The sequence below is a fragment of the Mustelus asterias genome, chromosome 8, assembly GCF_964213995.1.
Source record: "Mustelus asterias chromosome 8, sMusAst1.hap1.1, whole genome shotgun sequence".
NCBI lineage: Eukaryota > Metazoa > Chordata > Chondrichthyes > Carcharhiniformes > Triakidae > Mustelus > Mustelus asterias.
Window position 1 is genome coordinate 38,398,076 of NC_135808.1, and position 19,997 is coordinate 38,418,072.

Genomic DNA, 19,997 nt, shown 5'->3' on the forward strand with positions numbered 1-19,997 from the left:
AAAAGAAGATGTTGGCAGAACACAATTTGGACTTGAAAAAGCCATTGAAACAGCTTTATCACTGGAGAATGCATAAAAAAAGGGCTCAGGAACTACAAGGGGCATCAGGCAGCAACGTCCTTCAATTAGGGGGCCTTATGTAATTAGTCTTCGATGGAAACTGCTTGTGTAAATCAAGTGTTAAAGGGCCCCTTTCGATATAGGAATCCTAATATCAGTAACAGACAGTCAAGGAAAGGCAATGATGATGCCAAGTGTATCAGAGAACATACTTCACAAAGGTGCAATTGCCAGATGATGGATTTTTGCAAGCACTGTCAAAGGACACAGTCACAGAGATGTTCCAGGAACAAGCAAAGTGTGGGCTGCCGAGAAAGAAAGCTGAGGACAGTACCTGGACATACCGTGCAAAATCCCCTCTTCAAGAGACAGGGACGCTACAAATGAATTGTATTATTACAACTAAAGTTTCCCTGATAATGGTAAAATTACTAGTCAATTGCCATTCCTTGAAGATGGAGGTGGACTCCGGATCTGCAATCTCCATTATCGAAGAACAGACCACTGAGCACCTCGAATCAGACATTCAGCTCCTGAGGTTGGAAGATACAAAGGCAGACTTTTCACCTACAAGGGGGAATCTTTACAAATAAAAGGCACTATCATGGCCCCAGTAACTTATGGACAGCAACCAGCCCATCTACCACTCATTGTTGGCTGGGTGCACAGACCCCAAGCCTTATGTAGAGATTGGCTCCTGCAGTTCTGGCTGAACTGGCTTGATCTTCAGGCTAGGTGGGGGGTGGGGCGGCGGGGAGGGGGGGATGTACTAAGTTATTACATACCCTGGAATTTTTCAAGAAGACCTGGGAAGGCCAAGATCTATGTTGACCCCAGTGCTTCAGATAGGTATCTCAGAACCAGACCAGTCCCTTACTCCATGCTGGAGAAGGTGAAAATTGAACTAGGGTGCCTTGAAATCTTGGATATCAGACCTGTGCAATTTGCAGAATGGGCTGTTCTGTTACTTCCTGTTCTTAAGCTTGACAAATCAGTTTGTCTTTGTGGGGACTATAAACTAACATCAGGTGTCCAAACTCAATAGGAAAACCATGCCCCAAATCGAAGATTTGTACGCTAAGTTAACAGGTGGTAAGATGTTCTCCAAGTTGGACATGAGCCACGCCTATCTTCCACTTGAATTGTACGAATCCTGCCAGAAATATGTGATGATCAACACACATAAGGGACTCATCAGCATGTGCCACTTTCCAAAGAGTTATGGAGAACCTCCTTCAAGGACTATCCAAGGTAGCAGTATACTTAGATTTTTAAAAATTCATTCGTGGGATATGGGCATCACTGGCTGGCCAGCAGTCATTGTCCATCCCTAATTGCCCTTGAGAAGGTGGTGGTGAGCTGCCTTCTTGAATCGCTGCAATGTGCTGTGGGTTGACCCACAATGACACTAGGGAGGGAATTCCAGGATTTTGATCCAGCGACTGTATATTTCCACGTCAGGTTGATGAGTGACTTGAAGTGGAACTTGCAGGTGGTGGTGTTCCCATGTATCTGCTACATGAACAATTCAAGTAAACTCTCGACAACAACCTGTGTATTTGTGATAGTTGCATATTTTTCAAACAGTTTTATTTCATTGTGATCTTATTGACTTCATGATCAATGAAGTGTGTAAACATCTGCAGAATAATTTCTTCACTCATTTTATAACATGTTTGTGTTTCAATAAATGATGGTTGGAGTTTGTACAGGGAGCTCAGAGTCTGAGGAATTATTTGTGTGGCCCTGACAACAACTTTAATCCATATTCATGGAATAATCCATCTAGAGTTGGACTTGAACCCACAACTCGTTCCCTGAGTCAGAGGGTTGTGGGTTCAGGACCCACTCCAGGACTTGAACATACAAAATACTGGCTGACATTCCAGTGCCGTACTGAGGAGTGGAAGAGATTACAGAGATAGGGAGGGGAGAGGCCACGAAGGGATTTGAAAACAAGCTCAAAACCCTCACTAAAACTAACACTGAGCTTTCCTGGGAAGAGTGGGTTATTGTTACCATGGCATCATTAATGGATCTCTCCATCGGCTTCGTGGAATAGGAGTTTCCCTATTGAGCGTGCGGGAGCTTGCCAAATGAGAGACAAGCGGCAGGAGTTTAATGTCCAGAGCACTGGTTTGAATTATTGTAAGCTGACGTGGCCTTTTCTTTATTTTAATAAAGCACCAGTATACATAGACAGTATAGAAGACAGAGGGTAGCAGTGGAAGGGTGCGTTTCTGAATGGAGGACTGACAAGTGGCGTTCCTCAGGGATCAGTGCTGGGACCTTTGCTGTTTGTAATATATATAAGTGATTCGGAGGAAAATGAAATTGGTTTGATTAGTAAGTTTGCGGACGACACAAAGGTTGGTGGAATTGCAGATAGCGATGAGGACCGTCAGAGGATACAGCAGGATATCGATTGGTTGGACACTTGGGCAGAGAGATGGCAGATGGAGTTTAATCCGGACAAATGTGAGGTAATGCATTTTGGAAGATCTAATACAGATGGGAAATATAGCAGAACCCTTAAAAGTATTGATAGGCAGAGGGATCTGGGTGTACAGGTGCACAGGTCACTGAAAGGTGGAGCAGGTAGTCAAGAAGGCATACGGTATCCTTGCCTTCATCAGCCAGGGCGTTGAGTTTAGAAATTGGCTAGTTATGTTGCAGCTTTATAGAACCTTAGTTCGGCCGCACTTGGAATATAGTGTTCAATTCTGGTCACCACACCACCACAAGGATGTGGAGGCTTTGGAGAGGGTACATAAAAGATTTACCAGGATGTTGCCTGGTATGGAGGGCATTAGTTATGATGAGAGGTTGGAGAAACTTGGTTTGTTCTCACTGGAATGACAGAGGTTGAGGGGCAACCTGACAGAAGTCTACAAGATTATGAGGGTCATGGATAGAGTGGATAGTCAGAGGCTTTTTCCCCAGGGTGGAAGAGTCAATTACTTGGGGGCATAGGTTTAAGGTGCGAGGGGCAAGGTTTAAAGGAGATGTACAAGGCAAGTTTTTTACTCAGAGGGTGGTGGGTGCCTGGAACTCGCTATGAGAGGAGGTACTGGAAGCAGATATGGTAGTGACTTTTAAGGGGTGTCTTAAATACATGAATAGGATGGGAATAGAGGGATATGGTCCCTGGAAGAGTAGGGGATTTTAGTTTAGTTGGGCAGCTTGGTCGGTGCAGGCTTGGAGGGTCGAAGGGCCTGTTTTTGTGCTGTAATTTTCTTTGTTCTATATCGGAGGACTGGCCTTGGCGAGGTTATTACATTGGTGACAAAGGTGAACAAGTTTTCTCCTACACCTAGTAACCTATAATCAAACAGAGAGCAGCATTTCCTCTCTGTTAAGAGAAAAATCAAAAATGCCTTTCTTCGGTAAACTCGAACCATCTAACATGAACGGTGAAGACTGTGCCTAAACATAAAACCTATGCACTCCTTCTTCCAGGCAAATATGTTGAGAGAGATGAAAGACAGGAAGTAAGCTTGCTCAGAGCATGTGGGGCCATGTCATGCAACATATTAAAGTGCCTAACTTACGCAGGAACCCCTGATTCGAAGAATTTTAAGGAGCTCGCAGATTTGGTTAAAAACCACTATGAACCAAAGCTGTCTGTAATACTCCACAGATATCGCTTTAACACAGCGGGAGAACCCCCAGGGACCCATTACAGAATTTTGGGCCAGATTGCAAATAATGACATTGTGAATTTGGGTTGTCTCTCAATGAAATGTTGAGAGACAGGTTGGCGTGTGGAATAAACAACCCAATAATCCAAAACAAATTATTGGCAGAACTTGAACTGGACTTAAAGAGGGATATTGAAATAGCTTTATTACTGCAAAGTGCAGAAAAATAGGACTCAAGAGCTACAAGGGATGACTGAAAGCAATGTTTTTTGGATATGGAGAGGAACAAAGAATAGTAGTCATTATTCCTCAACTGAGGGCACCAATGCAAGTAGGACGTCAGGCCTCCCGCTACAGTATTGAGGCCCAGCTCGTGTCACTTGGCAGTCAAGGAACAGCAACAATATGCCCCCATTTGGAAGAGATCATATCTGGAAGATTGCAAGTGGCAAAAGTAGAGCTGCTGTAGGCACTGCCAAGACAAGGTTACAGGTATAGATGAAAATGGGTGTTGCTCTGGAAGGAGCTGAAGGCCAGTAGCACCCATACAATGGAGTTGCATCCACTGTCACAACAAAAGGCAATATAAATAAATCGCATTTGACCAAATTCTCTATCTCTTTCCTGTATTCCGTTTCATCATTGCTTGAGATCCAACCCATTATGCTGGTGCCATCAGCCACACAGTCATAAGTCTATGAGGAGTATAGCAAGGGGCTGAGGACACAGCCTTGCGGGGCACCGGTGTTGAGGATAATCGTGGAGGAGGTGTCGTTGCCTATCCTTACTGACTGCGGTCTGTGAGTTAGGAAGTCTCGGATCCAATCGCAGAGGGAGGAGCCGAACCCTAGGCTACGAAGTTTGGTGGTGGGTTTTGTAGGGATAATGGTGTTGAAGGCTGAGCTGTAGTCAATGAATTGGAGTCTGACACAAGTGTCCTTGTTATCCAGGTGTTCCAGGGTTGAGTGTAGGGCCAGGGAGATGGCATTTGCTGTGGACCTGTAGCGGCAGCAGGCGAACTGTAGTGGATCCAGGAAAGGGTTATTGCGCTTGTTAGTAATAATTTGTTGGGATATTTTGAATCTGGAAAGAGGTGCCGTACAAAAGGCTGCTGCTTAAGATAAAAGTGCATGGTGTTATGGGTAATGTATTAGCATGGATAGAGGGTTGGTTAACTAACAAAAAGCAAAGAGCGGGGGTAAATGGATGTTTTTCTGGTTGGCGATCAGTGGCTATTGCTGTGCCTTAGGGATCAGTATTTGGACTGCAATTGTTTACAATTTACATCGATGATTTGAAGTTGGGGACCAAGTGCAGTGTGTCAAAGTTTGCAGATGACACTAAGAGGAGCAAAGAGTGCAAAGGACACTGAAAGTCTGCAGAGGGATATAGATAGTTTAAGTGAGTGGGCAAGAGTCTGGCAGATGGAGTACAAACTTGATAAATGTGAGGTAATCCATTTTGGACTATTATTTAAATGGTAAAAAGTTACAGCATGCTGCCGTGAAGAGGGACCTGGTTATCCTTGTGCATGAATCACAAAAAGTTGATTTACAGGCGCAGCAGGTAATTAAGAAGGCAAATAGAATTTTGTCCTTTATTGCTAGAGGGATGGAGTTTAAAAACAGGGAGGTTATTTGCAGGTGTATATAAGGTGCTGGTGAGGCCACATCTGGAGTACTGGTCTCCTTACTTGAGAAAGGATGTACTGGCAGTGGAGGAGGTGCAGAGGAGATTCACTAGGTTGATTCCAGAGATGAAAGGGTTGGCTTATGAGAACAGATTGAGTAGATTGTGACTACACTCATTGGAATTTAGAAGAATGAGGGGGGAATCTTACAGTAAGATATACAATTATGAAGGGAATAGATAAGATAGAAGCAGGGAGGTTGTTTCCACTGGCGGGTGAAATTAGGACTAGGGGGCATAGCCTCAAAATAAGGAGGAGCAGATTTAGGACTGAGTTAAAGGAGGAACTTCTTCACCCACCCTGCTGAATTCCATGTCCAAATTGAGATGTAAAATATTACTTTTTGTGATGTTTTCTTCTTACAATATTTATAGAGCAAATTTTTAACCTCACTAGTCTCCATGTCTGTAGTTTTCTCATGTTTAAACTCTACAAAGAATATCTCAGTTTAAAGTTTAGTTTATTTGTTAGTGTCACAAGAAGGCTTACATTAACACTGCAATGAAGTTACTGTGAAAATCCCCCAGTCGCCACATTCCGGCACCTGTTCGAGTACACTAAGAGAGAATTTTTTAGCATGGCCAATGCACCTAACCTGTCTTTCGGACTGAGGGAGGAGACTGGAAACCCGAAGGAAACCCTCGGAGAATATGCAAACTCCACACAGGCAGTGACCCAAACCAGGAATCAAACATTGGTCCCTGGCGCTGTGAGGCAGCAGTGCTAACCACTGTGCCACCTTGCCGCCAACAACTCATTCCTTCTTTGATCAAAATCCTTTCTGGCTTTTCCAAGGATGTCATTTACAATTTCTTCTTTGATCTGAGGTGTTTGGACCCAATTTTGTGAGATGGATCCAGAACCTCTACTCAGATCAAAGGGCCTCTGCTAGAGGAGGGGAACAAGACAGTATTGCCCTCTGTCCTCCCCCTTCTGTTTGGTCTATGTACAGAACTCTTAGCACAACTGGTCAGAAACAAATGTGTTATCGCCAGAGAAGAAAACTACAAATTGTCATCCTGCTGTACTCATCAGATCCTACAACATCCATATTTTTCTGAAAGAGAGCATTAATACATTTGGCTATTACTCAGGTTGCAAAATTAATGTTGATAAAACTGAAGTAATGGAAATAAGTGGATACATCCACAATCATATTCAGACATTAAGTGTCTTTAGATGTCCTAGTAGGGGCAGCGAATATCCCAGTCTTCTTGTCCGGCCATCAATTGATAGAAGATATGGAGCAAATTACACCGGTATCATTAACCATATCAAGAGTGATTTGGATCAGTGGCTGACCCTACCCCTCTCTCTGTTAGGATGGATTGAAGGGATTAGGATTAATGTCCTCACCAGATTGTTTGTGTGTGCTCATGCGCATATGTGTCGTCCCCAACGAAGGAAATGTAGTGGCACGTTGGAGGCAGGCAACGCCCAGAAACAGCATTATGAGTGTTTCCATGACATTGATTGTGGGATCCATATTGACCAGAACATCAGCAATAACTCTCCTGCTCTCTTACAACGTAGCATCACGGGAACATTTACATTCTAGTTGTGAGAGAACCCTTGAGGATGAATGACCATAATAGAGTAGAATTCCTTGCAAAGTTTGATAATGATGTAGTTGATTCTGAGACCAGGATCCTGAATCTCAATGAATGTTACTATGATGGTATGAGGCATGAATTGGAAACATTACTGAAAGGAAAGACAATGGACAGGCAATGGCAGGCATTTGAAGAATGAATAGGTAAACTCCAAAATTTAAATTCTTGTTTAGTGCAAGAGTGGTAAGGGAATTTTGGCCAAACAATGTCTTACAAGGGAAATTAGTGATAGTAGAGATCAAGGAAGAAGCATATTATTGGCAAGACAGAGTGGTGAAGAAGGCATTCGGTATGCTTGGTTTCATCGGTCAGAACATTGAATACAGGAGTTGGGACGTCTTGTTGAAGTTGTACAAGACATTGGTAAGGCCACACTTGGAATACTGTGTGCAATTCTGGTCACCCTATTATAGAAAGGATATTATTAAACTAGCAAGAGTACAGAAAAGATTTACTAGGATGCTACCGGGACTTGATGGATTGAGTTATAAGGAGAGGCTGAATAGACTGGGACTTTTCTCTCTGGAGCATAGGAGGCTGAGAGGTGACCTTAGAGAGGTCTATAAAATAATGAGGGGCATAGACAAGGTAGATAGTCAATATCTTTTCCCAAAGATGGGGGAGTCTAAGACTGGAGGGCATAGGTTTAAGGTGAGAGGGGAGAGATACAAAAGTGTCCAGAAGGGCAATTTTTTTCACACAGAGGGTGGTGAGTGTCTGGAACAAGCTGCCAGAGGTAGTAGTAGACGCGGGTACAATTTTATCTTTTAAAAAGCATTTAGATAGTTACATGGGTACGAAGGGTATAGAGGGATATGGGCCAAATGCAGGCAATTGGGATTAGCTTAGGGGTTTTAAAAAAAAAGGGCGACATGGACAAGTTGGGCCGAAGGGCCTGTTTCCATGCTGTAAACCTCCATGACTCCATGAAGTACATGCAAGCAAAGTGATTCAGTTTCTTGCAGTTAGAGCACTGCTTTCCCCACGCTAAGCCCACAATTAAAGATTCACTCCCCTGTGTGGATCCTCTGATTGACCAGAGGGTCTGAGTATGGTTTGTCACACACCTCGCCTGGGAAAGGTTTCTCCCTCGTGTAAATATGTTGGTGCGCACAGAGAGATGGTGACTGTGAGAATGATTTGTCACACATCTCGCATGTGAATAGTTTCTCTCCAGTGTGAATGCATTGGTGTCTACAGAGGTGCAATAATATAAGAATGATTTTTCACATACCGTACACTTGAACGGCTTCTCCCCGTGTGACTTCATCTGTGTTTTACCAGTGTTGATGACTTAGTGAAGGCTACATCATGCACCTTGGCACGGTGGCACAGTGGTTAGCACTGCTGACTCACAGCATTAGGGACCCAGATTCAATTCCTGCTCCAGTTTCCTCCCACAGTCTGAAAGACATGCTGGTTCGGTGTATTGGCCACGCTAAATTCTCCCTTAGTGTACCCAAACAGGCACTGAAGTGTGGGGACTCAGGGCTTTTCACAGTAACTCCATTGCAGTGTCAATGTAAGCCTACTTGTGACACTAATAAATAAACTTAAACTTTAAATAAACCTTACACAGGGGCTTCTTCCCTGTGCCTCAAGAGATGATAGCTTTGGGAGAAAGCCATTTCACAAAATTGACACTTAAAGGGTTTCTCCCCCATTTGAATCCTCTGGTGTATCAGGAGGGTGGAAGATCTTGTAAAAGCTTTATCACAAAATTGAAGTGCTTCTCTCCTGTGTGGATGTAGCTGGAAGTTTTTAGGTTTGTGAAGACTTTGTCACAAACCTCACACTTGCCCTCGTCCGCCTCTGTGTGAAAGCGCTGGTGTTCATGGAGGTTTGTCACACACCTTACACTTGAATGGTTTCTCCCGTGTGAATGCGTTGGTGTGCGCGGTACACAGAGAATCTCCTTCAATGGTGAATCTTCCCACCGCCATCGCTCTGGTTCCTACCAAGGGTCAATCTCTGCTTTTCAATTCGATTCAGCCGCTCGGGCTCGCGCTTCCTCACATTCCAACTCCCGAACGCTGGGAGACAACCGCCGCTGCGCGCGGCAGAACTACAACTCCCATCAGGCACCGCGGGCTGGCACTCCCCTGATTCGATACTGCCGCCCCTCACTGCGCAGGCCCCGGGGCCACATGTAGCATGGATAATGTAGTTCCCAAAAGGCTCGCGTCTGTCTTCAAAATCGGGTGCGGGAGTCAGTGAAATCCCTTCCCCCACCCACCCATTGGCTGATGATTGACATGGTCGTTGTGGGCCGGTTTGCTGATCTCTGGCTTTGAGAGCCGTCAATCATAGTTCTGAGCTGTTTGATTGGAGCTGTGTGTTGGATATTGAGTGTGTTTATTGGAAGCATTTCCCTTCTGATTTACAGGCTGAGTTTTGTTGATGGGTCATTGCTGAATCTGAGAAGGTGAGGTGTAATTATCTGGCGGGGCAGGGACACATTTATTGAAATGTCTTTTAATGTCTTCTTTAAAGATTTTACCTGAAGGCCTCGGCCTTTCCCAAAAGCCTGAGCTTGGATTTGATAGTTTTGCCCAGTGCTGTGTCTGAGAGCTGAATTTGGGATGTGCAGCTTAAGTAAGTATAGTGTGTCTATACTTACCAGGATAAACCATACATAACCCTTCATCAGCTACACTGAAGCAATGTTTTCCTCAGGTTTGAGCATCTCCTGCCCATTTTGTTTTATTAAATAATTTGGGAAAACAAGGGACGAAATTTCAAAATTTTAATTAAATTAACATTTCTCCTGAGTATTTTTTATATAAAAAGCATACTCTTAAGGTAAAATTGCCAGCACGACTTGATCTCATGTTGAATTGATAGCCTGTTTTACAATCTGCCCTACAGTCTTTTTCATTGCCCATATGGTGCCTGGGAAGATGGAGTCTGGATGGAGGAAATAAAGTAGCCATGTTGTCTGCCCCAAGTCCAATGTCCCTGCTGGAAACAGAGAGTTTGTGACATTCAATTGAGAAAAAGAAAGGTCTTGTATCTGAAGGGCAGCATGGTTAGCACTGCTGCTTCACAGCGCCAGGGACCTGCGTTTGATTCCCGGCTTGGGTCACTGTCTGTGTGGTGTTTGCACGTTTTCCCCGTGTCTGCGTGGGTTTCCTCCAGGTGCTCCGAATTCAAAGATGTGCATGTTAGGTGGATTGGCCATGCCAAATTGCCCTTAGTGTCAGGGGGACTTGCTGGGATAAGTGTATAAAGTTATGGGGATAGAGCCTGGGTGGGATGGGGTCAGTGTAGACTCGATGGGCCAAATGGCTTTCTTCTGCACTGTATGATTCTGATTCCCCACACAGTAGAATATCAGGCTGGCACTCATTGTGGAATAGCCTCTAACTGAGGAGTCAACCCCTTCAGCAAAGGAGGAGAGGGAGTTGGAGGAATTAATGTTTTCTTTTCCTGCTTTACAGAAGGATTGCATCTACTACACCAGAGAATACAGAGAGGATAGTCACCACAGATAGATCCTGACAATCATCCAAGAAACAACTGCACAACTGTGGGAAGACATCCAGTCCCTTCAGAGCATTGTTAACCACAGAGAAGGTTTGGTAGTGAAACCATCATCTGGAAATCAATCAGGTCAGGGAGCTTTGTTGTATTCTTAAAATCTGAAACTGGTCAATGGTGTGGAACCTCTCATCAGAACCAAACTTCCTGAAGGTTCGGCTGTGGGTGATCAGTCAGGGTGAGGCTGGGAAAAAGTGTGTGTGGGCTCCAAGTGTGGTAAGAGCTTCAATCATTCATCAAGCCTCATGAACCACTGACTCGTTCCTCAGGTGAGAATCTGTTCAAGTGTGAAGTGTGCTCTACAGGCTCCTAAGATCTAACACACAAGGTTTGTCTGAAACAATCGCTGTTAATTCAAGGGCTTTCACATGGATGAGGAACAATTCAAGTGTGGGACATGTGATAAAGTCTTCACACAATTAAGAAACCTCCAGCTACATCAGACCATCCACACAGGAGAGAAACGATTCAAGTGTGGGTCCTGTGACAAAGCTTTTGTGACATCTTCAAGACTCTTGAGACACCAGACGATTCACACAGGAGAGAAGCCATTCACATGTGAGGTGTGCACCAAATCATTCACTCAGTCATCAAATCTCCGTGTACACCAACGCATTCATAGCGGGGCAAAATTATTCATGTGTAAAGTATGTGACAAATCATTCTCTGATTCATCGAATCTCCGTACACATGAACGTATTCACACTGGGGAGAGACCGTTCAAATGTGAGGTGTGTGACAAAGCCTTCCTGCGGTCATCACATCTCTTGGAGCATCAAAGGATCCACACAGGGGAGAAACCATTCATGTGCAATGTGTGCGACAAATCATTCTTAGATTCATCGAGACTCCGTGGACATCGACGCATTCACACCGGGGAGAAACCATTCACTTGCAATGTGTGTGACAAATCATTCTCATTTTCATCGAGTCTCCGCACACACCATCGTATTCACACAGGGGAGAGACCTTTCAAGTGTGAGGTGTGTAACAAATCTTTCACGCGATTATCAAAGCTCAAGATCCATCAGAGGATCCACACTGGGGAGAAACCATTCACCTGTGAGGTGTGTGACAAATCATTCTCAGATTCATCGAGCTTCCGTTACCACAAACACATTCACACAGGGGAGAAACCATTCAAGTGTGAAGTGTGTGACAAATCATTCTCTCGGTCATCGAAACTTCTCATCCATCAAACGATCCACACAGGAGAAACTGTTCATCTGTGAGGTGTGCGACAAATCATTCTCGCAGCCTCAGACTCTCTGCGCACACCAATGAATTCACACGGAAGTAACTGGTCAAATGTGAGGGGTCTCACAAAGATTTCATGAAGTTTTGAATTTCCTGTTCTATCAGACAGACCACACCAGGAAGAAAGCATTGAAGCGTGACATGTGCAACAAATATTCCTACATTCATCTAACCTCTTGCTCCATCAGAGAATCCACACACAACAGTAACCATTAAAATATGAGGTTTGTAATAAAGCTTTTTTGATTACTTTGATGTGAGATATTGCTGTGAGTTCTGCCAAACCTTTCAAACAACAGTTGTTGAACTTCCTGGAATTCACAAAGCCTACAAAAGAACTAACAAACAAGTTCTTGCAAATTTGTCTACACAATGTGAATCTCTACTCAAGCTCACTGCAAAGCATATTCAGTGGTGTTGGGACATAGAACAAGAAGTAGCTTTTACTCACATCAAACAACTAGTGACAATGCCGCCAGTGCTGAGCATGTCAATGATGAAGTCACCCTGCAGTGAGATACCAGTGAAACAGGACTTGGAGCAACTCTCATGCAGCAAAGACAACCAGTTGTATTTGTATCCAGAGCAGTAATGCAAACTGAATGATGCTATGCACAGATTGAGAAATAATGCCTGGATATTGTCTTTGCTTGTGAGCATTTGAACCAGGTACCTGTATGGGAGAGAGAAAGTGATGGGAGAGTCTGAGCACAAGTTACTACAAACCATCGTTCTCAAACTGCTCCAAATCGTTTACAAAGCTTGTTACTTCATTTATGAAAATGAACAGTTTAAAGGTTTTGTCTGCATTGTGACTAGGGACAGACACAATTGAAACAGACTAGAAAGAGCAAAGTTTTTTTTCTCCAAGTGTGATCATTTTCTTTCTGGACTATTTATGTCGAGTACATTTCAAACAAAAAGTGGGATGTTTGGATAACTCTCTTGGTACACTGTCTTCCAAACTTATCATTGTTCAATCTAAATATAAATATTGCAGCTGCTGTCTCAGTTCCCCTGGTAAATGTTTGACAGAGATTTCTCGTGTGGAAATAACATTCTTCATCCTCGGGGGCTTTCAAACTGACAACATCAGTGTGGGATGTGTAGCCTTGGCTGTGTTTGACAGCAGATCAGAAGAGGAAGACCCACAGTATTTAAGGCAGTGATGATGTGAAATGGTGGAGTCTGCATGTGCACTGGAAAGAGGGACACAGGAGAGAGGGACACATGATAGAGGGAGTAATTTTCTCCTAGCTCTCTTCCTCTCAGAAGTTTGAGGTGCTTGGAATTAGATTTTAACTGAAGGGATTTGTCTTCATGAAAGTAAATCATAGAAAGCCAAGAGCCTTGAAGCAAGGTCAAGAAAGCCATTTTGAGACTAACGCTACTGGCTTCTTCAGCCATTTTGAATCCTGAATTATTGCATCACTCTGAAGATTAATACAAAGCTTTGAATAAGACTTGATTGAGTTACAGAATTAAAAAGTTATTTTATCAACAACCAATGTTGTTAAAGAACAGAAAACAAGTAGTTTTCAGTTGAAGTATGTGGATATTGCAAGAAATTCCCATGAGACAGGAACACCAGGACACTAAGGTCTCTAGTCCTAGTGAAAAGGGCCTTGTTCAAAATCAGATTAAACCTGGTCGAGTAAAGAAGTCATTGTTATTTCTGGGAGATGCATTGCTGACCTTTTGAACTGGGTCGCATCAACTGGAAGATGTAATTTAAAAACAATTAAATCAGTTCAGTGACAGAGCCAATGGTCTGGCCATTTGTGGCCTGACACTGCGGTGAGAATCAGAAAAGAATAGTAATATCAAATCTGGCAAAAATCAGAGGGGCTGCAAGGGTAAGGGCGAGACCTTTGGAGGCACAAACAGACATTTCAATAAATATGTCTCTAGGTATGGTGTTGGATTAACAATCCAGAAATTGCGAGTTCAAATCCAACCATGGAAAGTTCCAGACAGATAATTACAGTGCATCCTCTCACCCCTCTTCATCTCACCCTATCAGCATATCCTTTTGTTCCTTTCTCCCTCAGGTGATTATCTAATTTCTCCTTAAAGATATCAATGATACTCAGCACAACCACTCCATGTAGCAAAATAAATTTGACAAATGAAATTTGCTGAGTAGAGTCAAAATAAAAACATTAAAATTTTCAGATCGTCCCAAAAACCCAAATATTGTTTTTCAGGGACGTGAACATGCTATAACTGCCTCTGGGGCACAGAGGAGAAAGGCAAAAGACATAGGGTGTCACGCTGTGCTGACCTGCAGTGATTCTGTTCTTGGGAAGTGACAGTGATTCGGAGATTGACTCTGACTCGGAGATTGCCTTTGTGACCAGGGGAGTGACTGTGACTTGGGACGTGATCCCTCTCTCTGCTGTAAGCGGACACAAATTTCTGTGATTCCTTAGATAAATATTTCTCAGAATAAAATCAAATAAATGAAACAGGACAAAGCAGCATCCAGGCACAAAGTGTGAACAGACAAAACGCAGAAACAAGGCTGACAAAAGGACTCAGGAACTCACATTAGCATTTAATTAAATTGGCTCCAAGGATATCAGGAAGCCCTTATTAAACACTTCAGAAGGTCTCTGAGACCTGGAAGACTCCCTGATATCCAATTAAACACCTATTGTATAAGAAAGTCCGGAGATCTCAGACAATTATCACCTCCCTAGACTGGGCAATCACCAGACTTAACACATCAACTCCGCACCTAAAAACCCATTAAACAGGATGACCATATCAGAACACCATAAACAAACCATTTACACATCAACCACAGAATGGTCAGAGTCAAATACTGTAAACAAAACATTAACATTTGAATCATACAAAGTGTCAAAGTTCGAGTATAACTGTAGCCCATTGCGGCAGGCCTTCAGAGTGCTTTCGGGACAGTGCTGTTTGTGTGTCCTCATTGCATCTCCATCGACGTTAATAAAGCTGTACCGCTGTTGAACCTGACTCTGAGTCCGAAGTGGTCGTGTTCGCCCACTCGCGCTAACAATTGGGGGCTCGTCCGGGATCGTGACCGTCGCTGGAACATCGTCTCTGGGCACTGGGTGAGTATCTTTACTCATTTAAATCCGCGGGCATTCCCAGTGTCAGAGCGGTGTTTCATGGCTGCCGCGATCTGAACCTGTGAACAGAGTCCGTTCGATAGCTGTACAGCGGTAAAGTAGGGTTTAAGTTTCTTTTTGGGCGGGCGAGTGGGGTCGCGAACTGTGATTGATTGTGTTGCCATTACATTCTGTGTACCCCTAACGGTGAACCCGACCATAAACTAACTGACCTATAGGTACCTGACAGGACAGAGTTTGAGAATAGTTGAAGCCGGGAGGACGTCTAGGTTTGGGCCACTGTGATCCGGCTCTCGGAGTTCGGTACAAGTCCGGGCGCTGCAAGTCGGGTAAGACCTCTGCAGGCGCGAAAGATTTGGGCCACTGGGGGCAGAATCCGCGAGGAGTCTGCTACATGTCCGGGCGCTACTAAGTCTGGAGCCTCTGTGAGTGCCTCGACCACTACAAGCAGGAGACCTCTGGTAGCGCAAAGGAACGGCTATAAGCCGGGGGAACTCCTATCCGCGGTCAATTCCACGCCTGTCCGCACCCAGGTCAGGGTGATCCCGAGGAGATAGGGAAACGGCGAGCCTCTGAGGATTGACTTAGCGATAGGAGTTGGCAAGGAAAGGGTGGCTCCGGCCCCTGTAGTCGTGGTCAGAGCTCACCTGCCTCTGTGCGCGGTAATCTCCCCGCTACACGCAGGACGGGCTCTGCGTGTTGCTGCTGAAAGTTTAAACACACTGACAGTGGGAACACCAAACCAGTAACCTCAGAGATACCCACACAAGTATCCGTGAGAAGCACCAGAGCCAGGATTAGTATACCACTGGTCCTAGTTAAGAGACCCGACATGGATAGCAATGATACCACCTTCGAATGGGGACCAGAAGGGTCCCTCACCCGCTATCTAGCAGACAAAAATAAGACACTAATTAAAAGCATGATCAAAGCAGGCCCACTTGAAAACCAACGGGAATGGTGGGCGAAAGAAAAGAGGAATAAAGATGATAAGGCTTGGATCCTGATATTAAAAGCCCACATCACTCTAGCAGGGCGAGTTCATAAATATGTTCAGGACAAGCAAGAACAGTCCGCACAGCGAAAGCGCGCCGCTGTGATGGCTGTTAACCCCGTGCTGCCAGCACTGTCCGACTTCTCACATGAATTTCCAAGTGAGGAGTGTCCCGATTGGGAATGCTTAATGGATGAAACGGGCTCACTGTGCCCGACAGGGGGGAACCTCCCGTTGACCATCGACCCCCGCCCCCGCGCCCCAGGACGCTATGAAAGCTCCCTTAAAGATCGAATGCTTTCCTGGGGGACAAGGGAGAGATGGGTGAGGGCGGCAGACCCAGATTAAAATGATCTATGTGTCACTCTCACCGGGAGACACAATGAAAATATTGGAGAAACTCCCGACCCTCCAGCCCAGACACAGTAATGTGATCTTCCGGCAGAAGATTAAGGAAAGGCAACTGTGTCATAACCTACATAACCGGGACACAGCAGGGCTGGTAAGAGCCAAGATGCCCGAGAATTATTGGGCCCGGCTTCAGGCAGAGCACCAGAATGGGTCCTGGTGTGCAAACCTGGATGAGAGTCACTGAGAGCAGGATCAGGCTCTGGCAGACTTTAAAAATGATATCGTCCAGACCATGGGGCAGGTCCCCGTGAGCTGGGGTGCAATAGTAGGGGTAGCGCAGGGGAAGGAGGAAAGGGCCCAGGAATATGGGCGACGGAAATTTGATGCCTATATGGCCCATGGGGGAATGCCCGATGCAGATAGGCAGAACCCCGCGTTCCTCCAGTCATTTCGATGGCATGGAAAAGGCGCGGATTCATCACCGCAGGGGGGTGCACGTAAAACACGAAAACATAATCCGAGACTTGGCAACGGCATCCGGGTTACCCTCGGAAGCAGCCGTAATTAAAATAAAAGCCCACCAGAACAAAGAACAAAGAACAGTACAGCACAGGAAACAGGCCCTTCGGCCCTCCAAGCCTGTGCCGCTCCTTGGTCCAACTAGACCAATCGTTTGTATCCCTCCATTCCCAGGCTGCTCATGTGACTATCCAGGTAAGTCTTAATTTTTTTTTTGGTAGGACTGCGAGGAAGGCGAGGACTGCGGAGCAAAAGGGAAACTAACTAGCAGACGCTGCTGCCAAAGCTGCAGCTGGGGAAGCCCTCCCGCAGGTAGCCGCCATCACCACTCCACCCATGGAAGAGGTGGACATTTGTAAACTCCAGGGCAGCGCTGACCCAGACGAGGTGGCACGGTGGGAGCAGGCAGCGGCGTCCCTAGATAAGAATGGGGTATGGCGCAGAGGGCACCAGGTAGTTGCCCCTTCGTTCATACAGGTTGAACTACTCCGACTCCACCACGAACCGGACCACTCCGGCCGGGATGGGACCCTGGCCCGCTTATCAGCTGATTGGTGGTGGCCTGGGATGGGGCGAGATGTAGCTAAGCACTGCCAAAGATGTATTATATGCGCTCAGCATAACCCCGGTCGGCCCCTGAAAGTTAAAATAGCACCAACCCAGACCAAAGGGACCTTGGGAAAACCTCCAAATTGATTTAATCGGCCCCCTACCCACCAGCCGCGGGAAGAAGTACTGCCTCGTCCTCATAGACCAGTTCCCCCAATGGGTAGAAGCCTTTCCAACTCGGGATTGCGGGGCGACCACTATAACCCACATCCTGGCATACGAAATAATACCAAGGTGGGGAGTCCCGCTGCAACTGGACTCCGACCAGGAGACACACTTTACAGGCAAGGTGATGAAGCACGCTTGCAAAGCCCTAGGAATCCGACAGCGATTCCACATCCCATACCACCCTCAAAGTGCTGGAATGGTAGAGCGGATGAACCGCACTCTCAAAAATGCGATAGCCAAATCCATCGCAGAGACAGGTCAGGGGTGGGTAGATGTCCTTCCTTGTATTTTGATGCGCCTACGGGCCACCCCAGGTCATACCGTAGGGCTCACCCCGTTTGAGCTAATGACCGGGAGGGCAATGCGACTCCCAGAAAACATTGCCGTGGGAGGGGAAGAAATGGCACCCCTTCGGGACAAAATCAAGAGATATGTACAGCAACTAGACTTACAGCTCCGAGATCTGCACCACGCAGCCAGAGACCAGCAAGCCATTAGAGACCAGGCTAGAGATCAAAATGTCAGTCACACCACCACCCTTCCCCAAGTAGGGGATAAAGTTTTAATTCGGATTGCCCCAGACCGACCCGGGTTTGCACCAAAATGGATAGGACCCCACGAGATTATCCTTACCAGCGACACATGTGCCTGTGTCGATGTTAAGGGAAAGGGCCGCTGGAAACATTGGTCACAATTAAAATCCTACCACCACGGGAAAGAGACAGGACAGACTGACTGTAAAGACAGGGATGCTCCGACCACTCCACGTATTGGCCCCTAACCATCTGTGTCCAGACAGCGGAGGTCGGAATAACAACTTTTATTTTTGGCACAAAGGAGTCGTACGCCAACCGTGGCACAGATGTATATATGTATATAGGAATATAAACATGAATAGATAAATAGATTAAGTTAGTCTTTTGATATCAATCTAACGTCTGGTGGCCACCAGGTTTTATATACCTTCCCCCAACCCCCTCTCCAGGACCATGTGGACCACTTGGAGGATGATCCTCACTGCGACCTTCCTGATGAGTGTTGCCTTCCGGGGCTACACCACCTATCAACAATCCCACGGAATAATGTTCAACACATCCCGAGGTGTTGTGCGTGCTGGCCGCACCATATCTCGAGGACAGTAGGACGCATTTCAACGCGTGGCTTCTGGTCTATCCAGGCATTGATGTGATCTGCCTCACCTGCACACTAGATATGCATCAAGCACGCATCCAACGGTCGGACTCTCTGAGCAACACTGGCTGCACCTTCGGCACCATCTGTGCCCTCCCTGAAGATCCACAGACCCCACGACAAAGTGACATTCGTAAACCGGACATTAACATTTGTGGATATTATGGACTAGTTGAGGCTCCTGCAGTCTCACTATATGTATGTTTTACGCTTCCTACAACGCGGGCCCCCACGACCACAGCGCCCGAAATCTTACCCTGCCCCTTGCAGAGCAAGGGGCTGGAGGAAGGACTGGTGCTGTGGAACGAGGGGGAAATTGTGTACGACAATGTAAGGCACAAGGTCGTGCCTGTTCTGATCGATATCTCAGGAATCCGGGTGCCGGGATGCTGTTCCGAACAGACACAAAATATGTATCAGATGCTGGGTAGGGAAACCATAAAGCGGGCCATAGATGCAATGGGAGCCACACGCACGCACACACGCACACAGAAACAAAAGGGACATAGTCAACGACATCTTCACAGGAATAAACACAGGATCCACAGTGGTCAACTCTATTGACATACAGAGCCTCAATGATAAGATCGAACAATTAAAGGGGGTGATGAAAGATATCCTGCAGCGGTCACCACGCCAACAGGCCGAGCAGGCTCTTTTAGGGGAGGAGGGCCCATATCCAACTAGATGGGATCACAATATTGGAAGCGCACGCCCGTACCATTAACCACCTCATAGATAGAGAGAGAGAACACGGCCCGGGTACAACAGGGACAGCTGTGCCATGTGTATGGTCTGTGGATGATAGCCCAATTACGACATAATTTGGACCAGGTACACAGGGGGGAGGTGCCCGACTGGATCGACAGCGCCCGGCTAGCACAACTCGCAGATCAGAAGGGAATGCTGGATAACCGGACCCTGAAAGGAATGACGCGGGTGTATCCAGTAATCCCCGACTGCGAGGTTAGCGAGGGCACAGGAGTAGGGATGGTCCTATTGATTCCGATAGTTACACCAGACTCGGGACCATTCCCCATCTTCCAGATCGAGAACATTGGCGTTGTCAGGGGCACTACCTCCCTCCGCTACCACCTAACCGAAGTCACGGCCATCTCAAGGCATGGCGTGATGTCCAGTGCCTCCCTCTCGGGGTGCAGACAAAGGGGAGAGATAACCATTTGCCCTCACCCACTGGGACAAGGAGAGGCAGCTGAATGTGGGTTTAATCAAACACAGGGCTGTACTCTAGAAATC

At 46.0% G+C, this 19,997-nt stretch overlaps 2 protein-coding genes across 2 annotated transcripts in view; both read left to right on the forward strand.

Annotated features, from left to right (window-relative positions):
• The window catches only part of LOC144497102 (uncharacterized), a 42,841-nt gene extending 30,040 nt beyond the window's left edge, over positions 1–12,801 (forward strand). The window contains exon 3 of the mRNA XM_078217881.1: positions 11,072–12,801. Coding sequence (XP_078074007.1) covers positions 11,072–11,776 — 705 coding nt within the window. The 3' untranslated portion in view covers positions 11,777–12,801. The remainder of the gene's footprint in view (positions 1–11,071) is intronic.
• Positions 1–19,997, forward strand: part of LOC144497077 (uncharacterized) — a 192,441-nt gene that overhangs the window by 114,675 nt on the left and 57,769 nt on the right. The gene's annotated exons all lie outside the window — the stretch shown is intronic.